General features: G+C 38.5%; 2 protein-coding genes across 7 annotated transcripts in view; one reads left to right on the forward strand and one right to left on the reverse strand.

The window, feature by feature from the left end:
* Window positions 1–8148: 8148 nt before the first annotated feature.
* On the reverse strand, window positions 8149–11036 carry ptrh2.L (peptidyl-tRNA hydrolase 2 L homeolog). 3 transcript variants are annotated; one of them, XM_018246823.2, is made up of 2 exons: window positions 10897–11036; window positions 8149–8790 (listed from the first exon to the last, which is right to left on the reverse strand). In XM_018246823.2, the coding sequence occupies exon 2, from the start codon at window positions 8778–8780 to the stop codon at window positions 8265–8267; it is 516 nt and encodes a 171-aa protein (XP_018102312.1). In that variant the 5' UTR covers window positions 8781–8790; window positions 10897–11036; the 3' UTR covers window positions 8149–8264. The 3 variants fall into 3 exon arrangements, with proteins under 3 accessions (XP_018102312.1, XP_018102313.1, XP_041438149.1); XM_018246824.2 differs by having other exon boundaries at window positions 8149–8786; window positions 10897–11034; XM_041582215.1 differs by lacking the exon at window positions 10897–11036 and adding an exon at window positions 10783–10803.
* Window positions 10937–22541, forward strand: part of vmp1.L (vacuole membrane protein 1 L homeolog) — a 127668-nt gene continuing 116063 nt past the window's right edge. Inside the window, 4 exon segments of one of the 4 annotated variants that reach the window (NM_001091697.1) lie at window positions 10937–11262; window positions 16522–16623; window positions 20407–20542; window positions 21071–21161. In NM_001091697.1, coding sequence (NP_001085166.1) covers window positions 16548–16623; window positions 20407–20542; window positions 21071–21161 — 303 coding nt within the window. In that variant the 5' untranslated portion in view covers window positions 10937–11262; window positions 16522–16547. 4 annotated transcript variants of the gene reach the window in all.

The following is a 22541-nucleotide window of genomic DNA, read 5'->3' on the forward strand; positions in this document are numbered from 1 at the left end:
TGATTTTATAACATTTTAATTTTCGCTGTAGTTTCCCTTTAAGTTCTAACACAGCACACACAGTCAATTTTAGGAACATTAATACCAAGTTATAAAAGTTTTTTTGTATACACTTGAATATTATGTTCTGTTACACAACACTGGTAAAAAGTGTGTGTGTTTGCTTTACAAAATACAGGGATTACTTAAAGAAGAACTAATGTTTAACTAAATAATTAGGCTAAAAAAGTTGTACATTATGTTTTGGGCTTCTGTACCAGCCCAAGGCAACCACAGCCCTTTAGTAGTAAAGATATGTGTCTCCAAAGATGCCCCAGTAGCTCCCCATCTTCTTTTCTGCTGATTCACTGCACATACTCTGTGCTGCTGTAACTTAATGAGATTAGGGACCAACTCAAATTATACAGCAAACATAGAACATAAATGTCACAATATAAGGCTGATTAGTAATTAGCTTCTCAACAGCTACTTGCAGACACTTTCCAAGATGGTGACCCCCTGTGACAAGTCTGAAGTCCTGGATCATTGATGCTATTGAGAAGCTAGTGCAATAAGTTCAGTATATACAAGATGGCATTTTTAGCCCTAATTATCTTTAGGGTTTAGGCTCCTTTAAATAAGCTCCTGGGTAGCCATGGGGGCAGCCATTCAAACCAAATAGGACAAAAAGGCACATGTTTAAACGGATAGCAGATACGCTCAGTGGAATACAATTGCTTTTGTTCTTACACAGGATGGTAAAGGGGGTCAAATGCCATTGATCTTTACAAGACAGCAGCCTGAAATCCTTTCTCAAACAGGACATGAGTTGCCAAAAAATAGTTTATTACTAAATGGCCAAATACAAACTACTTGTTACTGATCCTTAAACATGCCTTTTCATGAGAAGCTTTGGATACACTTTGTGTGCCCTTGTCCTTAAAGTGAACTGTGTTTGTTACCAGGGCTAAGTGAAGGGGCTAGTAATTTCAGAATCCAAAATGTGCTATTTTTTATATGATTTAGTGATGTGACATGAAAACACAACTCCTATAGCTTACTATTTAATCCGGAACCATCTAATCATTTTAACATTCCGTGTGGCAAGGTAAGAATTCATCTTGGAGCACCGGTTTTGTACTTGCTTGGTATCCAAGAACTGCCGTGTCTGAACTAATATCTTATATAGCACTGCTTTCTAAATCCTCCATGATGTGAGCCTATTTCATCACAGTTTCTGCTTTGGGGTCATGCAAACATGATATCCTAAAGCAGTGATCCCCAACCAGTAGCTCATGAGCATCATATTGCTCACCAACCTCTTGAATGTTGCTCTCAGTGGCCTCCAAGCAGGTGCTTATTTTTGAATTCCAGGCTTGGAGGCAAGTTTTGGCTGCATAAAAATCAGATGCACTGCCAACCAGAACCTCCTGTAGGCTGCCAGTCCATATAGGAGGCTACCAAATAGTCAATCACAGCTCTTATTTGGCACCCCAAGAACTTTTTGCATGCTTGTGTTGCTCCCCATCTCTTTTTATTTTTGAATGTGGCTCACGGGTAAAAAAGGTTGGGGACCCCTGTCCTAGAGAGTGGAACCTTTGAGCAGCCTGGAGGACCTCATTGGACCCACAGAACTCCATATGAGTACAATAACTCCAGTATAATCACTAAAATTGATAGCTGTCATTATTAACCCCAGATGTCCCAGTATAATCACGAAATAAAGCGGACAACGCTCATATTAACCACAGTCATGCCAGTACAATTACTACAGAAAATAGATAATCAGCATATCAGCAATGTTGATAAATACAAGGTTACACTTTGGAAAAAATAATATAAATGCAAGTTATACACTAAATGGCAGTGTGTTGGGAGTTTCCTTAAATGAGAAGGATCTAGGGGTTTTTGTAGATAACATGTTGTCTAATTCTGGGCAGTGTCATTCTGTGGCTACTAAAGCAAATAAAGTTCTGTCTTGCATAAAAAGGGCATTAACTCAAGGGATGAAAACATAATTATGCCTCTTTATAGGTCCCTGGTGAGGCCTCATCTGGAGTATGCAGTGCAGTTTTGGACTCCAGTCCTTAAGAGGGATGGAAGATTTAAATTATGAGGGGAAAAAAGGCACTTGCGAGGGGACACGATTACACTTTACAAGTACATTAGAGGACATTATAGACAAATAGCAGGGGACCTTTTTACCCATAAAGTGGATCACCGTACCAGAGGCCACCCCTTTAGACTAGAAGAAAAGAACTTTCATTTGAAGCAACGTAGGGGGTTCTTCACAGTCAGGACAGTGAGGTTGTCGAATGCACTGCTGGGTGATGTGGTGGCTGATTCAGTTAATGCCTTTAAGAATGGCTTGGATGATTTTTTGGACAGACATAATATCAAAGGCTATTGTGATACTAAACTCTATAGTTAATATAGGTATGGGTATATAGAATTTATGTGAAAGTAGGGAGGGGTGTGTGTATGGATGCTGGGTTTTCATTTGGAGGGGTTGAACTTGATGGACTTTTGTCTTTTTTCAACCCGATTTAACTATGTAACTATATTAAGTCCAGACATGCGACTAAGACCACCGTAGAAATGGCCAATGAGCATTACATATACGCCAGTCAAGCAAGTAATATCACCACAAAAATGGTCTAACTCTAGACATGCCAGAAAAATCAGTGTAGCAAAGGATAGATTGAAAGCATTTTACCTCACCTACACTTGCACAAGCAGAAGACAAAGTTCTTTCCTGCTGCTCCCATGCAGTTGCCATGCTCTCCCCCTGACTTAAACTCGGTTAAAAAAATCCAGGATGGACGTGCATTGCACAGTGGAACACTTGGTTATGTTTTTGGATTTGGGCTTTTAGCAGCTTCGGGGTATAATTAATCTAAAAACATTTGAGTTTAAACTCAAATTTTTTGATATAACACAACAACCTTAATAAATAACCCCCTTAAGCAGCTGGATAAATTGCACATGATTATATATTTTGAAAGGGGACAAAGGTCTTAAATTTGAATTTTTCCGTAACTGTTTTGATATATCTCAAGGTTACTACAAGAAGTCTGAATTTGTGGACAGTATAATAAGGAATAGTAAAAGATAGCAATATTTATTTATATCTCGGTTTTTGAGCTATATGCCCCCCCGGAAGTCAAATGTATAAATCTAAATTATTGATCTCTGCAGCCTTCTAAATAAACCATTTTTCCAAGCTTGATAAAGCTTTGAAATATGTGTATACGTTTGTTGTTTTGAAAACAAACTATTTTTCTGTTGTAGGACAATTTGTTTTCTTGGTGGGGGACAAAACAAATGGCAACCTCCCCCCCCAATCTTGCTTGAACGGGATTTTAGATAAACTCTCCCAAATCAAATACCTCTTGTCCCAGCTCCCACTCACCCCCTTTCCACCACCCATCTCGGCAACCTCCCTACTACCAGCCAGGGTTGCCAGGTCTAATTTTCAAAACCAGCCCAAAACTAGCCAAGAGTCACTTCAAAAGTAGCCCAAAACTAGCACAATATGTGCAGTGAAAAAAAATATATGTGAAAATTCACCAATTTGCAAATTTTTCCATGAAGTAAAATGCAACAGATTCGCCTGTCACCAGGGGGACAACTACAGAGCCTAATACATATACAATGTCAATAAATATTGGTAAAACAGGTCAACCTATAGACATTTTGGTGGCCAGTAGATTTTTGCCCCAAAATTGAGAAAAGTCACCAGAAAATGGGAGAATGCTTATGAGTGATGGGAGACTGGGGTACAGAGCCCAAAATCTGGTAACACATTGCACACTGGGTATTTTAGTCTTAGTCTTACATTAAACTTGGCAGTCTGCAAATTGTTAAACAAAAACGACATTACCCAACATGCATTGGGAGACACAGGCTTGGCACATTACATTTCCAAAGTACAAAATAGCCAAAGGCCCAAATTCGTACCTTGGCTAGTTTGTACTTTCAAAACCCACCTGGGCTTTAAATTAGTAGCCAAATTTGTCTTGAAAACCTGCCAACCGGGCAACCTTGCTTCCAGCAGTCGCAATGCCCATACCGTCACTACCTCTTCCCTCTGACCGCTCCCCCTTGCTTCAAAGAACTTAATGCAAGACAGGGTGGGAGCAACCATATAGTATTTTTCATCTAATAACGCCCCTCCCAACTGCCTACTCTGCCTATCCTTAACTCCAGTCCTGCAGTCGCTGTTTATTTCCCACAAGACAAAGTAGAACCAAATACTGTTTATATGAATGGCTCAAAAACATTTACTACGCTGCAGCTTGGAAAGCCTGTGGTTAGCTTAAAGAGGCAGTATACCCTAGTTCAACATCAAAAGGTTTTTGTTGAGCAAACATTTTGCCTATTGCTAGAATCTTAAAAAAAACTATTGTCGTTCTTGGCCTCCCCAGGAGCAAACATGAAGTAACATCAATCTCCCTGTTTAGATCCAGATATAACAAAAACATAAACCTTTTGTGATTAATACAATGGGGAATTATATGTTCAGCACAAGCCCTATATATTGTAACCATGTGGAACAAAGAAGGTATAATGCCCCTTTAACAACAACAGTGAAAGAGCTAAGGAAGCATTGGTAATTGTACAGATATGGGACCTGTTATCCAGAATGCTCAGGACCTGGGGTTTTCCAGATTTCTGTAATTTGGATCTTCCTACCTTAAGTCTGCTAGCAAATCATGTAAACATTTAATAAACCCCAATAGGCTGGTTTTGCTTCCAATAAGGATTAATTATATCTTAGTTTGGATCAAGTACACGCAACTGTTTTATTATTACAGAGAAAAAGGAAATCTCTTTTTAAAAATTTGGATTATTTCAGAATAATGGGAGTCTATGGGAGACAGCCATTCCATAATTCAAAGCTTCCTGGATAATGGGGTTCCGGTTAACGGATTCCATACCTGTACTTATATTTTATATAAATACAGCAATACCCTGATTTTAAAATAGTTTAAAATCTAATATATATTGGTGGGACCACACACAAAAACGATAAAATGAGAACTTAAAATCAGGCGATGTCAAATTGAGGTTTCACTGTACAGGTATGGGACCTGTTATCCAGAATGCTTGGGACCGGGGTTTTCCGAATAACGGATCTTTCCGTAATTTGGGTCTTCATGCCTTAAGTCTACTAGAAATCCATTTAAACATTAAATAAACCCAATAGGTTTTGCTTCCAATAAGGATTAATTATATCTTAGTTGGGATGAAGTACAAGCTACTGTTTTATTAGTAAAATCATTTTTAAAGATTTGGATTATTTGGATAAAATGGAGTCTATGGGAGACCATTCCGTAATTTGGAGCTTTCTGGATATCGGGTTTCCGGATAAGGGATCCTATACCTATACAAGCAACCTACATTTCTATTCTAACAAAGTAGTACAGAAAAGATTTATAGCTTGTACACATTAAATGGTTGTGGTTAATAGGTTGTGTTTACTGATTAAAGTTTCCTTAGATTCAGGGTTTTAAACTCCTTTTGTTCCTTATATTCCTTATACCCTGCAGTTAGTGGAGTAAATGGGGACCCATTGTTGCTTCACATTGACCAAAGAAGCTACAGAACTCATGGAAGGCAGTTTGTATGTTATGGCGTCCACAGTTGCAGCTCTTGGACTTACCTCCTGGCATTATCACTGCCGCCCATATACTCAGTGTAGATTGTTGTTCATGGATACTATGCACAAAGTAAAGTTACACCAGGCAGCTGTCATATCCACCTGATTTAGACTTACCAAACCCAAAAGCTTGCTCCATCCGGTAACTGCCCCGGAAATGTTGGAGAACAGTACAGTAAAGGTGATGGGATTAATTTGTTCTTACCTGTGAAAAAGGGGTCTGGTTTAAAATAGGCTCTATGTCCAGGAAGTGTGTACAAGCTTGGGCAACTTGGGAACTAGAGAAGAACTGGCAAGAGCAAAATATTTTTTTTCTTTACTGGGTTAAGTTGCCCAGGTTGGCATTGTGGACCATTCATAAGAATGACCTTACTTTTTTTACATATGTTTGCATATGTTTTGTGAGATTGCATTAAAGGAAAACTTTACCCCCAAAATGAATATTTAAGCAACAGATAGTTTATATCATATTAAGTAATCCAGGAGCACAACATTGAATTGCTCAGTGAAGTCCATGTGTATTCACAAAAAGAGCAGATGCACATGGGCGTCGTAAAACACTGACTTCTCTGAGCAATTCATTTATCCTTGACCCCATGCAAAGGAGGGGTCTTCTGGTAAGTGCACCCAGCACTTTTAACAAGAGATTACTATTAAGGTAGAACACTCCACTACCATGCAGTATATCATATTAAGTGGCATATTAAAGAATCCTTTTACATCTCTTGCCTTGAACCACCATTTCGTGATGGTCTGTGTGCTGCCTCAGAGATCACCTGACCAGAAATACTACAACTCTAAAGGTGGCCATACACTGAGAAATCCGCTCGTTTGGCAATGTCGCCAAACGAGGGGATCTCTCCCCGATATGCCCACCTTGAGGTCTGGGTCTCCTTTCCAGCTGCTTGGCAGTTCCGTCCTTGTGGTATTATTTCCTTTCGGATTCTTGGGCCATCCTCCCTGACCACAATAGTTCATTTTTAATAATAATTGCAGTAGGCAATTGCACTGTCTCCTCTGGTATGTATTGCTTTTTATTGCCAACCAGCAGGTTAGGTAATTTTTATTCGAATGTTTATTACAATAAATATATATTTTTTCCTTCCAGCCATGTCTGCCAGTGAAGAAACAAATCCAGATTACAGAAGCAATTATATAAACTGTGCTCTCTGTGATAAATCCTTGCTGCAGGAATATAGCATGAGGATTTGTGCTTTCTGTAAATTTTCTGAAATTCCTGCTTCTACGACTCTATTTATTTTCACAATTCCAGTTATTAATCTGCAGACCGTTGAGGCAGTAAAATCTTCAGTATACTTCCATTGCTGCCCCTGCCCAAGCTGTTCTTATGTCAATATAGATTGTGAAGGGTACACTAGAGAGGACATACATACAGTATCAGCAGAAAATCATTTAGTCAAAGCAGTAAAATCTTATTAGGACCTGAAGGATGAGGACAAGCCCTGCTGTAAACACAATCTCATGTTTATGAGACATAAAATAAACACTGGCTTTTTCCTATACATGAGGTGATTTCAGGCATAATTCAGAAAAAGTGTCTGAAACCAGAGCTGAAATTTCCAAAAAGCTTAAATGCATTTTTTCCCTGATGAATCAGGGTCTCCATCCTGGCATTGTCTACCTATGTCCACTTGCTTTGCTTGTTTCATGTTGCAAATGCTTATATCATAGTGATGTGCGGGTCAGCGTTTTCCTGACCCGCACCCGACCCTAACCCGCCCTGCTCCAGCCCGTGCCCGCCCTTCCGGGGTGCTTTTATAGACCTGCGCCGCCGATGACGTCACAATGAAGTACTCTGTACTGTTTCTGAATTAATGTTTACTAGTACCCTCTAAACAAGAGATCCCCATCCTTTTGAACCCGTGAGCAACATTCAGAAGTAAAAGGATTTGGGGAGCAACACTAGCATGAAAAATGTTCTTGGGGTGCCAAATAAGTGCTGTGATTGCCCATTTGGTAGCCCCTATATGGATTGTCAACCTACATTGAGACTCTGTTTGGCAATGAACCTGGTTTGTATGCAACCAAAACTTGTCTCCAAGCCTGGAATTCAAAGATAAGCTTCTGCCACTGGGAGCAACATCCAAGGGGTTGGGGAGCAACATGTTGCTCACAAACTACTGGTTGGGGATCACTGCTCTAAGCAATCAGTCCCACTACATTCAGCTTTGTGTCAGTCAGTTTGAAAGACCATTAGCAAAGGGTGCACACACACACACACACACACACACACACACCAATGTATTGGACTGTCAATCAAAATCTGACTCTAATGCCAAATGTATCAAATGTTTGAGGGTGAGCTTGCTCAGATACAAGAAACCGTGGAGTATGCTTTAAGTCAGCAAGCAATGTGGAAGCACTAATTACAGTTTAAATACAAACAAAAAGAGCAAGATATTTTATAAGTTCTATTCTATCAATATTCTGAAAAACAAATGAAGCTTTCTTGTACAGTTATTTCTGTAATATGTGTTATGCAGCACTAAGTGATCTTATTTTTATTATCAAAAACAGTGACAATAGCCAATAAATTGCCAGTATTACTGGAAAGTTTACTGATGTTAATGCTACAGTGACCAGTTCCTATTAAGCATTTATCTCAGTAGAGTTTTAAATGTCCAGTCACTTTATCAATTAAATCAGCAGGACCAGGTCCTACACCAAGAACAGTCCGAGATCCTGGAGCTATTTGAGTACGACCAGCATCTTGAATTAAGCTAACAGTTAATCCAAGCTGTTTAGCATGGGAGAGAAGCTCAACAAACGAGTCTTCGTCTGGTGCCTTCACCACTACCTTTGGTTGCCCACAATACTCCCACTGTTTAAGTAGTTCTGGGTTCCTCTTAAAGAGCTGCTTGTAAGCAGACACTGCAGCGTGTGAGCATTGTGCAGCCACCTTTCCTTTCCCCATTTTCAAATCATTGCGGACAACTAACACCATCTTGAACTCGCCAGTCTCTCCCATAATACTTGCTTCAGAACCCACTTCACTTGCAGCCAATGTTGAAAAGTTCCTGACATAGCCAAAGCGTCCACGTAGGCTCCATCCAACGAAAAGGCCACAAGCCAGTCCTGCTGCCAGTGAAACAGCTCCAGGGTTTGTGAAATAATCCATTCCACACTATCTAAAGAAAATAGGACAAACACATCAAAATAAATATTTAATTAATTAGCCGTTGTATTAATTAAAGGGAGAGTATACACCAAAAAACTCCTGTTAAGAACTGAACGCAACAAATAGGACGTGTTGAAATTACTATACATTCTGCCTATTCTTTTAATTTAAGAATTCCATATTTTCATAATGCTTTGCTGTTATAAAGCACAAATTTGAAAACTGCGTTATTTTCACTTAACTCCAACCCTTCGATTATAAACAGAATAAATTTAGAGCTCACTATCTACCTTTAAACAAACAGACCTCTCCCTTCTCATAGCAGCAGCTTTTGAGCAGCACATTATTATGGTACTGGCAAAGACGTCAACTCAGGGGCTTAAATTGCTGGAGGAACATTGGTACCACTAACTTTTTGCAGGCTGATTTTGGCCTTGTCTGACCCTAGCCTTACACTATCAAACAGCATCCCGAATCCTAAAAGAACTCCATTCATTAAAAGGTCTAGTAGACCTAGATCACCAACAATCTCAGATGGCAAATACATAAGCGTGATTAACCAGATATGAAGGCACATTTGTTCAGATGAGACCAAAATTGAACACTTGGGATGTCATTGCACACACCATGTTTGGAGGAGAAATCACTGCAGATCACCCCAAAAACACCATGCCAACATGGAGGTGGGAACATCATGGTGCGGGGCTGTTTTTCAGCATATGGTGCTGATAGAATTCATATAATTGAAGGAAGAAAGTATGGAGAAATGTACCAGGACATTCTTGATAAGAATCTGTTGCCCTCTACCAGGATGCAGAAGATGAAACAAGGGTGGACATTTTAACAATGATCCCAAATACACCGCCAAGGAAACTCTCTCAATTGGTTTGAGAGAAAGAAAATGAAGCTGCTAGAATGGCCCAGTCAATCGCCTGACTTGAATCCAATTGAAAATTTACGAAAAGAGCTGACGATCAAAGTTCATAGACGAGACCCCTGGAACCTTCAAGATTTTAAGACAGTTTGTGTGGAAGAATGGGTCAAACTCACACCTGAGTAATGCACGCAGGAGGCGTCTTGTAGCTGTCATTACCATCAAAGGCTTTTCTACAAAGTTTTAAATAAATTTCAGTAAGTGTGTTCAATATCTCGTTCCTGTGTCATCCCACTTTATTACACATCACTCAATGTATGGACTTATTTGTTTTGATTTCTTAGTATGTTGTGGATTACTTGAGTTGTGACCAACATCTGGTGTAAATTTAATGTCAATAGCCCCCATTAGAAATATATTTACTGAGAAAACCGTTGACGTGTTCAATACTTATTTTGCTTGCTGTATTTTGTATTTGTGATTTGCTGAAAAATGTTCGGAAAAAAATGCTACTCTATAACTGGTTTGTATGCGACATTAAACTACAAGTGTTCAAAAATCATTGAAAAGGAAGGGCAACTCCTCTTCTCTCCCACTGAAAACAGGGTTATTTGTGAGATTGTGTTCTTTGTATAAACAAACCCCTCTTTCCCAAACTGCAAACTTTGTGACTCAAACCATTTTATTGAGGCTTTATCTGTGACTGGCAATTTGTATTACTAGGTCTTCTCCTCACACAAGGACCAAGTAGGTGGAAGTTACAGAAGCGATTTCATTTTTATTGTTTTGTGAAAGAACAAACAAAACTACAGACATTACTGAAAAATAAACCATTAGGCAAAAGGTATGTTCCATTCAAGCCTTATATATTGAGCCCATGTTCTTCACAATGGGAAGTCCTATACACCTACCTACTTTCCTAAAGAAGCATATGTGAAGTAAAATATACTTTAAAGCAAATCTTTAGCTTGCCCCTGGTATAGACTAGAGAATGAGTGCTAACACTACAAATGCCCGTTGTCCCGAGTAGCAAAGCAGCTCATACCAAGCCCTGTGTTGCTACTGGCCCTTCACCAGCTAATGATTTTGTACAACTCACGATTCTCCAACGTACAAAACAAATCCTACCTCAGGACAACTCAATAGGGCTTTGCGCTCAACAGTAATTAGGATTTATTAACAGAATGTTAATTGCAAAGTGAGATACCCCCGCCATATGTCTAGTAAGGGATTAACACAAACCTTAGCCGTCTAACTTGCCCACGTTAATTTTCGCGTGACAACTTCCGTATGCTTCAGCGCACCCGTCGCATGGATTTGTCGTCATCCCGGAGCACCCAATGAGCTTCTGGTATCTATATGTCCTTTCATCGCTAAACCTCCTCCTCAAGTCTTGGCTCCAGCAAAGCTCATTCACTACTACAAAGTGTCCGGCCAATGCCCTAAGCGTGGCGCTGATATTTTACGTCACTGCAAGAGGAGGGGGTGTTGATGTGCGCTACGTCAGAAGGGCTTCCGGTGGTGTGACCCGGTGAGTGTGACAGCTAGATATAGAGAAGAGAAGCCGACTTGGAGGTGAGGAAATCGGCAGTCAGAACTGGAAAATAGGTGAGAATGAGCTGCTAGGGAATGTACCATTCAGGTGAAGGGTGAATTGTACGAAGGAACGCTGTAGGGGGCAGTGGTGATAATCCTAATGTCCACACGGCGAGCTTGATGTGACGGGGCAGTAGTTGATTGTACGTGCTGTTTAGCGTGGTGAATGGAGAACACTCATAGGATGTGCTGTTTGATGGTGTGTGTGTCAGCTGCCCCGTGGCTACGTGCTGGAAACATATTGAGAAACTACTTGAATGTTACGCCGGGACATTCTGTAAACTTTATACTCCTTTCTGTTCTACAACGTTTCCTGACTTCTGCTGGGTTACTTAACATAGTTCTGTGCTGGGTAAAGGACTCATTTACCCTTTTAATTTATAGCATGTCAATTTGTTTTCATTTTGTTTTAATAGTTTTTTTTTTTGCCTGCCTCTTTCCAGCTTTTAGCTTACAACGCTATCTGGTTCACTGACCCCTGCAGGGAAACAACTATTGTTCTGTGAGCCTACAATTTCATTGCTACTTTTTATTCGCTGTCCTTCTATTCGGACCATGTCCTATTCATATTATAGTCTCTAATTTTAACCACTGGCTGGTTGCTAGGGTTAATTGGTCCCTAGCAACGAGATACCTGCTGAAATTCCAAACTGGGTAGCTGGTAAATAACTATACAAAACAACATGAAATCTGAAGACCATTTGCAAGTTGTCCTATAATATCATTATCATATAAAGAAATAGAGCGGGCACTTCTAGGAACCAATCTTCCAGGCAGACTTTTCAATTAAAAAGTATATTTATTGAAGAGCACTAGGACACAGCCTATAATGTCATTGTCTAACTCTATGTCATATCAAATGTATTATTAAGGTTGGCTCCCCTTTAAGATTTAAACTCTAACTCACTAGTCCTGCACTTTGCAGCCCCCAAGATATTTCCAAAGATATTTCAGTCACATTAAGCAATTTGTTTCTCAGTCAAATCTGCATCTTATTTTTTAAACCACTCTCTGTTTCAGAGACCACCTTTTAAAGGGCAAGTAAAACCAAAAACAGGTTTGACTGTAGGTATAATTTAATTAGGCTGGGTTTATATTGCTCCATTCCCTTAAAATATTTCAAGCAGTCACACAAATAATTGAATGATAGTAGATTAAAATTGTGGAGCCATCTTCTTCATGCCTGCCACACTTTACAGTCCGGTTAGTTTATTGGTGTTTGATATTAAAGGGATGCTTTGTGTACTTTAGCACCTGAACTGGAGATTTCATTGCTCACACAAGGGCAATTTGGGTGTTTTGACTGCTTTTGTATTCCACTGTGCAGTGGAGCTAAAAACAGCAGGGGCACCATAGACCTAAATATCTTTAATACCTAACCTGAGCACTGGGCAGGAGCATTGGTGTATCTAACATGTCTGCTGACGGTAGGTAGAATCTAGAAGTTAGTAAATACATCATACAAAAAATAACCAAATGTGTTGGGTTCACCTTTATTTGATTCACATTCTTAGTATGTATATGTGGTCTGTATTTGGCTGTGGTATTAAGTATACCCTATTAGTGATGTACAGACTGACCCAATGTTTGTGAGACAGGCCTTTGGCCTGAAATCTGCGCATCAAGGTAATGCTCAGGTTGGGTGCCAGTATTTATGGACCTGGTACAACAAACAGAGGCTTTTAACTGTGTGGTGCAGCTGGTCTTCTTGTCAATTGTTGGTGGGATAATATTGTGCCTAACCCGTCCCATATCTGATGTTAGCATAGATGGCAGGTTGGGTGTATGTAGAAATATTGGCTTCTAAAAGTGAAAAAAAGGCTGAAGCCCTGAAGGGGTTGCCAGTTTCTTTGACTCCCCTGTGCTAATAATTGCCTTAAATCCAGGCCAGCCCTCCTCTTCAGTGAAACATGCACTGGCATGAGGCAATATTCTAGTGAGCATGCCACCACCATCTTCTTTCCTTAACGAGGGATACTTTTTCTATACTGCACATGTACACAGCCCAGAGCAGAGATCCAGAGACTGGAGTAAAGATGTTGGCAAATTTTTCAATTAACAGGATTGCCAGCCATATAAGAGAGTATAATCACTGGACGTGCCTAACCAATTGCCACCAAGTGATTAAACTATTCCTTGCCCTTATCAATCTAGACTATTAATGTAGTATCAGAAGGTATGTGGCATTCGTCTTAAATGCACAATGTTCCCACTGTTAAAAAAAAAATATCCAGAATCACATTCATTTTAAGGCACGAAGTATGGTAGCTGTCCTTTGTACACAATACAAGTATCTACAGAAGAATGTTCTGTGCCCAAAATGAAATGTACCATTTTAAAGAATTTCATGTACAATTCAGTCATTAATTCTAAAAATAGTGGATGCCAAAATATTTTAAGTTAAGTTAGTTTGGCTACATACAGAGTTCAAAATATTACTAGTTCTGTCTGTTAGTCTTGCTTTTAGAATAGTATTCATTAAGCCTTACAAAGTAGCAACCTATAAAGGCAGGGAGAAAAAAGGAACATATTTACATTCATTTCCATATTGTTGCTATTCTTCCATTATTCAGAATTGTTGCTATTCTTCCATTATTGGGATGTTTAATTCCCTTTAACCATACAAAACTGCTAGGTATAACCTAAATGCATTTCTTTGTAACAGTGTTTACAAAATGGGCATATCCCTCATCTGTGCATGTTTAAAAACACTAAATTGTCCTACGCTCTCTTATCTTGGATGTCCCCCACAAAATTAAATTTTTAGTCCAATTAATATTTGATCACAAGTTCTTTTTTCCTTAATTTTATCTTGTCAAATTCGATAAACAGTTTATTTATTTTCTGACAGACCTTGATCATTTTGCTCAGCTTACGTTTGCCACCTAGTTTAGCTACTACTATATATTCTAATGATTATGTATGCACTAAACATATTTTAGCTGTCCTTTTAAACTTATTTGTAACTTCTATTTCTATGTAACTTCAAATTCTATGTCGCTGTGTTCTTGTTACTTCGTCAAGGTTGGGTATATGTTTCCATGAAGCTGTACCATTCTCCCCAGATTTACTGATGCAGTTCTATTGTGTTCTCTCTCTCTCTGCTGCCCCTCTTTCCATACTAACTCTGATCTTTATTTAGGCTGTGTAGAGGTTTTCCAGTATTTAGCTATGAGGTTAGTAGCATAATAAAATATATGAAATAGTAATTGTTTTGTGGTTTTGGCTAGTCTTATTGGGTATACTTGTAAGAGGGCTATCTCTGGCTCCTTAGGGAGTTGTTGTTTCAGTAGCTGTGCTATCTATGAAGATGCTTTGCCGAAATTATGTGGCAGTCCAATCACACATGGAGTAGTGTGCCCTTTTTCCGCTTCCCCTCCAACAGTCCCTTGGTTAAGTTGATATAATTTATATTTAACTCTCCTGTTAGAGCAGCACACAACTGAATAAGAAATGTGTTTTGTGATGATGATGATGATGATGAAGCAGCAGCAGACATGTGCTACTTGGTCAACTACATGTTCAGGTTATTTGCAAACTTTTGGATTGGATCTCATTGAGGATATTGGTGTCCCATTAATGAAAATGCAAATGTGCCTACAGCTGCAGTAAGTTGGAATGTGTTTGATAACATTGTAGACCTATGGATGGTAATAACCAGAGTTTCCAATATTGGTCGGTGAACTCACAGATGCGTTTACTCTAAAAAGTTGCGCATACCCTAAACAAACAGTGGCGCTTACCCTAAACAAACTGTTGCGTATAACCTAAACAAAGAGTTGCGTATACCCTAAACAGTTGCGTATATCCTAAACAGTTGTGTATACCCTAAACAAACATATCAGATAGTTTAAAATGATAATCATTTAATGTCTGGTAACATACTGCACACTGAGAAGGTGACATACATTATATAGATCATTGCAACATATTTTGTTAGCCCAAACTCTAAAGATGGCTTTAAGAGCGTGCAACATATCATCAATAGTGTGTAGATACAATACAGCTAGGTATTAGGGTGTGTTTGAAGCTTAAAGGGGTTGTTCACCTTCCAAACACTTTTTTTAGTTGAGTTGTTTTCAGATTGTTCTCCAGAAATAAAGACTTTTTTTCAATTGCTTTCCATTTTTTATTTTTTACCGTTAATCTAAATCTAATGATAATAATTATTTTTCATAATCTAAATCCCTGTCTCTGGTGTTTCAATCTGGCAGCTCAGTAATTCAGGTGCAGATTCTAAACTGTTACAATTTTGCAACATTTGGTTGATACATTTTTCATAGCATCTGCTCAGCAGGGATAAAGATAATAAATGTATCCACTAAATGTATCAAATTTGAACCTTTTAGAGGGTCGACGACCCTCCCTCCTCCCCAGAGCTGCTTTAGAAATGTGAAAAATTAGATTTACACCTCAATATCAAGAACGGTCACTCATAGAAAATTGTGATTGGAAAATGTCTTTATTTCTGGTGAACTATCTGAAACCAACTGAACTGAAACAAATGTTGGAAGCTGAGCAACCCCTTAAATATGTGTTTGCTCAAATGTATCCATAAATAGCTTTACATAAGACAGAGCTAGTGCACATATCTGTACCATTTATAACTAAAATGTATTTCCACATCTTAAGTAGTTCTTGGTGTATGTGGAAGTAAATGCAAAACTTTGCAGCGATATTTAACCTAAAATATAGTCATTCTTCCATAGTTTACCTGTGTAAAACCATTTTTTTTTTTTTTTTTTTTACCCTTGACCCTAGTCAATAAACCATGCAACCACTTGGATCATGGAACCAATTTATTATTTATGTGGGATAGTGTGTAAATAATGGAAATGGTGTAACTAAGTATTCTAATATTGGTTTGTCCACCCATCTTACTAGTAAGACTGAGTTCAGGTATTATAATTTGTAGTGTGGTACCCAGACCGTTTCTGATGTCACCTTATCTAAAAGTTGGCTGATACATTAATCCATATAGTATTTATTATTATTGGTATAGTATAATTATTATTATTATTATGACCTCGCCTAGTGTCAATGGACTGTTGAATGGCCTCATGAGAATTATTTTGTTATTCTTATGGTGATCCGTTCACAGCTGTTTTTTTTTTTCTTACCGTACCAGCAGACATTGTTCAATTATTCTTTGTTCATGCTGGTCCCGAATATTGTTATTATTATTGACATGAGTATCCAGTCTTAATGAGGATTATTTATTGTGTTTGAAAAATAATCATGGCATGTATTTGTTTTATTTCTCTATGTAAGAGTCACAAGACAAAGTGGCATATGAAATGGCAGAGAATGGCACTGATTGTGAACAGAGGCGCGTTGGCATGCCTAAAGAACAAAACAACGGAAGCTTTCAAGGTAAGCCAAATATATATTTATGTATTCTTGCAAATGAATTGGATCGTTCAAATTGCATTGATTCATAAAGGACAGGACATTTCATTAATTTGTGTGCACACAATGAGCAGCAATGAGAATAATAAGTGCAGCAGTTCTGGCTGGCATTACTGGCATACAAGCTCCTCTGTATGTACAAGAATATGATATGTAATTTTAGACTGCGTAGTGTATGCTTTCCCCCCTACATTGCTGTATTTGTTGATATTTTAGCTAAATTGTCAATAGGCATTACTTCTTTGCTGGTGGATTAAATTAAGCGGCAATAGGATACCACTACTTCCATGCCTTATTGGCATCTTTTTTTTATAATGCTATTGTGCACATTTTCAGTAATTTTATAGCCTAAACCTGAAATTGACCTCATACAACATACCTTTTGTGTAAAGTGTATGGTATATTTAATTATTTAAAAAATTTGATTAACCAAAAACAAATACTAAAGAAAGCAGCCTGCAGAATAAAAGAGGAACTTAGGGTGCATGGTAATTTGTATGAGACATAAGTTGTGTGTAGATTGTATCTTGAAATGTGGTGGGATAATGGAAAAAATAGGAAGTCATCTTAGAAAACAGATATAAAATGCTATTGCACCATCACAATTCTTGTTATTTTTTGTTTATATCTTTCATTGCTAAGATCTTTGTGCTATTTGCAGCCTAGGTGCTTGTGAGCAACTGATTCAATTTAAGTTGTTATATCCACAGCAGTATATAGGGGTATATATATATATATATATATATATATATATATATATATATATATATATATATATATATATATATATATATATATATATATATATATATATATATATATATATATATATATATATATATATATATAATGTGAATCTGGAAAAAATAAGATGGGGACCTTTTAGGGACATAGTCGGAGTCACAGATCTTCTCTGCTAAAGGGCTAGGGTCATCTTCGGAATACCAAAACCTAAAGTGCAGCATATCTTTCTAATACTTTATAAGGCTTTAGTTGTCCTTTAAGTGATATAACATTATGGTTGCTGCTAGATGTGTTTCATGATTTTCTCTCGGTTGTTAGAGATCACTAAATTCAATATAACATAATTTCTGGTTGTATCCTCAACAATTTGTGACATAAAATTGTCATGTAGTACATTTATAAACTTGTTTCCATTTGCAGTCCTAGCAATACTATTGCTTCAGACAATATTTGCATAATTCCCCTTACCCCAAATTTGAAGCCATTTCTGTTTTTGACAGGAGCTGAGCCTCTTCCATTTTGCTTACATGTGGGGGTCTGTAGCATACTCTTGCATTGGTAGACCTACATTTAATGCTTGTACCATTTATTTTTGTTCATATATACTTTTCTTCCCTGGCATATGTGATGACCCCATTCATTTCTCCACCCACATTTAGTCTTATAATGTCCAAATACCGATCTACCCTATGTTCTTGTCAATTACTCGCTGATCTCCCAACTCCAATGCCTACTTAAAAATCTCCTCCAAACTTAAGGCATTATCTCCCCTAAGCCAACTGCAACATCATCATTGAGGTGCAATCCCATCCCTGGTATAAAACTTGTAGCTGATGGAAAAAAATCAGCTTTGAGGGTGGAGAGCATACAAGCGAGTTTTTCAGCACCCAAAATGTGCTGAAAAAGTGTACCTCAGCTTATACTCGAGTCAATATGCAGAATCACCCAACCGCTAGCACTACATCTTGCTTTCCGGCTCACAAACTGCCCTCTTCTCATCATTTATATGAACTCCTCACCCTCAGCCAGCGGCGCTGTGCACACTGATATAAACATGATCAGAATGGTATCTGCAAACATACTGATAGTACTCATCTTGCGAGCACCGCTAGCTTCACAACTCCCACACAGGAAGTGCAGGCCTCTGTCTATAGGAAGCAAGTCAGCATTCCGAGATTGACGCCACGTCACCTAGCAACTGAAAGCCGGAAGTCGGGGCCAAAGGCTGGACTGGGCTTACCGGTATTTTAGATTTGGGAGATGCTGCAATTGCATCACGATGCTTCAAGTACTTCAAGGCTCTGTCCTGCTTATCCCCAGACCTGTCCCTACCCAAACTTTGTGTAGCACGGCTAGCAAAGTAGCAATGCAGCAGGTGAAATTACGGTATTTTGGATGGGAGAAACAGAAGGGAAGGATGACCGTTAGCAGGTCCTATCTTTGGCACAGTAGGAGTTTGGCCCGGCACTGCCTTAGTTTGACAGCTGAAGGGCCCCAGATCAGGCAGAGAAAATATACAGTGTTACTGTCACTAGTGACTCAATTTTACTCTGTCACTGTCATTAACTGCATGTGTCATCTTGCTTTACAATTCCCATTTTGGGCACAGTAGGAGTTTCCCTACTGTCATCATCTTGCCCTATTGTCTCCGTCTTGCCCTACTACCTTGAATTTCTCTGCTGTCACCATCTTTCCATTCTGTTGACACGCTGCCCTACTGTCAGCATCTTTTCCTACTGACATCTTAACCCACTATTACCATTTTGCCCAATTGTCACCATCCTGCCTTATCACCATGACTATCTTGCCATCCTATCACCATCTTACCTGCTTTACCTGCCATCTCCCATGTTTCCTGTCTTCTGTGCCTACTCTGTTAAGAGCCTCTATGCATGGATGCATTACAGCTGCTGCCTCAGTATGTACAGACATCACAACATAGTGTGTACTGGAATGCATCCTAGGCTTATACTCGAGTTAATAAGGTTTCCAAGTTTTTGTAGATAAAATTAGGTACCTTGGCTTATACTCGGGTTTGCTTATACTCGAGTATATACGGTACATAAAGGCAGATCTTTGAATTTTTATGATCATGTTTAGCTGTGATTCAATTTTTCACTCTACATCTGTATATTTTGTTGTGATTGCATTACAAATTACCTCTTAAGTTTTCCATAACTTTCTTTCAGACAGTCCCTTTGGACAGTGTTTTCCCTCTTGGGTACTTAGGCCAGCTGTTTATGAACCTGTGCCTTAAGCTGGCCATAGACGCAAATATCCGATGTATGAATCAACGTACCATAGGACTTTTCCCATCTCCCGATCTGACACTAACCATTCAGATCAAAGTCTTACCATTCCGATCAAATAAAGTAGTAAAAGAACAGATCAGCTGATGTTCTGCCCCTGACAGCAATCGTACGATAGTTATGTCTGACAAAGCTAGTGACAGTCTCCCACTGAAAATCGTACGATCGGCAATACACGCAGAGATATTATCGGCAGGCGACAGAAATTTTCTAACCTGTCCGATCGAACAAACAACCGATCTCCGCTGGATGAAAAATGTTGGGACTCTCCACACACGGTCTGAAAATCATTTGAATCCACGATTCGTACGATCGGATCATTGCGTCTATGGCCAGCTTTAGATTGCAAGTTTTATTGGGGCAGGTACTAATGTGAATGATGAACAGCTTCTTTGTAAAATGTTGTGTACTATATTGACACTACTTGGATGATTTTTTGGACAGACATAATATCAAAGGCTATTGTGATACTAAGCTCTATAGTTAGTATAGGTATGGGTATATAGAATTTAATTAAAAGTAGGGAGGGGTGTATGTATGGATGCTGGGTTTTCATTTGGAGGGGTTGAACTTGATGGACTTTGTCTTTTTTCAACCCAAGTTAACTATGTAACTATGTAACTACATGCATTAAGACAATAATAATAATTACCTGTTGAAAAATAAAATAATGCTGAATTTTTTTATTTTTTAGACCCCTCCTTTATGTGTAACAGGAAGAGAAGGGACAGAGAAGAAAGACAAAGTATTGTTCTCTGGAGAAAACCACTAATTACCTTACAGTATTTTATCCTGGAAGTCCTAATAAATTTGAAGGAATGGAGTGTAAGGTAAATATTTAAAGTTTATTTAACGTTTGTAAGTTGTAACATTTATGAGTTTGAAATATTTTGTGTTTGTCCTTGCTGCTTTTCTGAGTAAATGAGTCTTGCTGACTAGCTCATTATCTCCAGAATATGTTGAAATCTGTCAAAAGGTCTTGCCACATTTTAGAAGACTTTGTTACTAGAACATATGTACAATCCATATCAGCACGAGGGTATGATAAAGTGCTTTGAGAGTAGTGGAAAATTACTGATCTTATAATGCTGCAAATGCATGACATATTTTATCATTTATAATGTACTGCAGTTATAGTCTGTAACACACTGAGCTACCATTATTATCAACCACTTCTACAACATGCAAAAATCCAGTTATTGTGCAACCACAATTCAAATCCATAGCAAAATGGCTTTCATGCAATATTTGAAGGCTATCTCAAGCACTGATTGTTTTTCATCACTCCTATTGCTTTACTTTGTTCAGATTTTGCAATTAAGCTTCTAACACTTGGATGTATTTTGTTTTCTTGTAAGATTATGGCACCGTCGGATGATGGTGGTGTCTGTTTTGTTGCTGCTTGCAGTTCTTTCAGTAGCGTATTATATAGAAGGAGAACATCAACAGGTAAGTTTTTCACTTCTTATTCTCCAGTAGCATGGCATAAGCTGGTGCCACATATTTACCATGGTTTTGCAAAGCAAGCTACTTCAAGAGGATTTAGTTTACTCTTTTTATATAGCAGTGTTTCATGTGCCCATATAGAGAATAGGCCCTTGACAGGATTTGAGGGCTCAAGCCATGGGGTATATAAATATGCACATGACTAAATGTTATGGTGACAGGTGCAAATTGCACATGGCATGTAATGCATATGATATGGGTATCCCCTTGGATGCCTATTACATCGTAGTCATTCACCAGTGGCAGGTACAGGTAATCAGACACTAATCACAGGGGATTTCCTCTGCATCAATCCCAGCAGGCATTGCACATTTAAAGAAAAGATGACTAATGCAGTCCAGATTCATATCTCTAAAAACATTCACATTTATTTTTCTAAATTAAAAACACCAGAAATCGGTACAATATTCATGGTGGTTAAAGTGCCTACCCTTAATGCCTAACCAGTTTCATCCCTTCCTGAGGACTTCAGCCACTCTGAATGCATTAGTTGTCAAAGGTAGGCCATGAATATTATTCAGTTTTCTGCTATTGTTAATTTGGAAGAATAAATGTGAATGTTTTAGCGAAATGGATTTGGACTGAATTAGTCATCTTCTCTTTAAATGAGCAATGCCTGCTGGGATTGATGCAGAAGAAGTCCACTGTTACTAGTGTCTGATTATCCATACCTGCCACTGGTTGATGTGTGGTAAGCATGTTTATTTTTCGACTCTCATCCCCTACTTTGCTTGCATTAAGTAAAAGGTTCCCTACTACTGCGTACTTGCACCTGCACAGAGACCACTTAGCAATCACATCTATGTAATGTGTAGTGCAAAGTTTATTGTGCTCCCCCCCACCAAGTTGGCCAGCCTATTCATCTAGCTCCCAGGTCCTTATCACAAGCAAGAATAAAGGCTGCAAAATTGGTTAAAATGCATTTTCAGGCCAACATAATGCAATGAAGCCCTTTCCCAAAGATTACTTCAGTTGCACAATCCTCCCATCTTTCATGGGGGATAACCAGGAATTCTGCCCTCTGTATGGATTATTCTTCACATTGAAACATTGAAGCATTTAAATGTTATACCGTCTTCCTGAATAACTGTGGTGGTCCCAAGCTTGTTTATCTCACCCACAACAAACTGTCTAACGATACAGGTAGTTGTTTTACTATAACAGAAGGTGCAAAATTAATTATCCCTATCGTCCATAAGGGTAAATATACTCTCTTGTAATATATATCTGTTCAAAAACTATAGGTAAGTAGATTAATGCCGGAAAAAATGTCAAAGCTAAAACTATATACAACATGATGTGATGTATATAACTATCTTGGTT

This window comes from Xenopus laevis, chromosome 2L, assembly GCF_017654675.1.
Source record: "Xenopus laevis strain J_2021 chromosome 2L, Xenopus_laevis_v10.1, whole genome shotgun sequence".
Classification (NCBI taxonomy): Eukaryota; Metazoa; Chordata; class Amphibia; order Anura; family Pipidae; genus Xenopus; species Xenopus laevis.

Bases quoted from the DNA above. Each gene is read 5' to 3' on its own strand.
- ptrh2.L (XM_018246823.2), bottom strand. From the start codon at position 8,780: ATGGATTATTTCACAAACCCTGGAGCTGTTTCACTGGCAGCAGGACTG.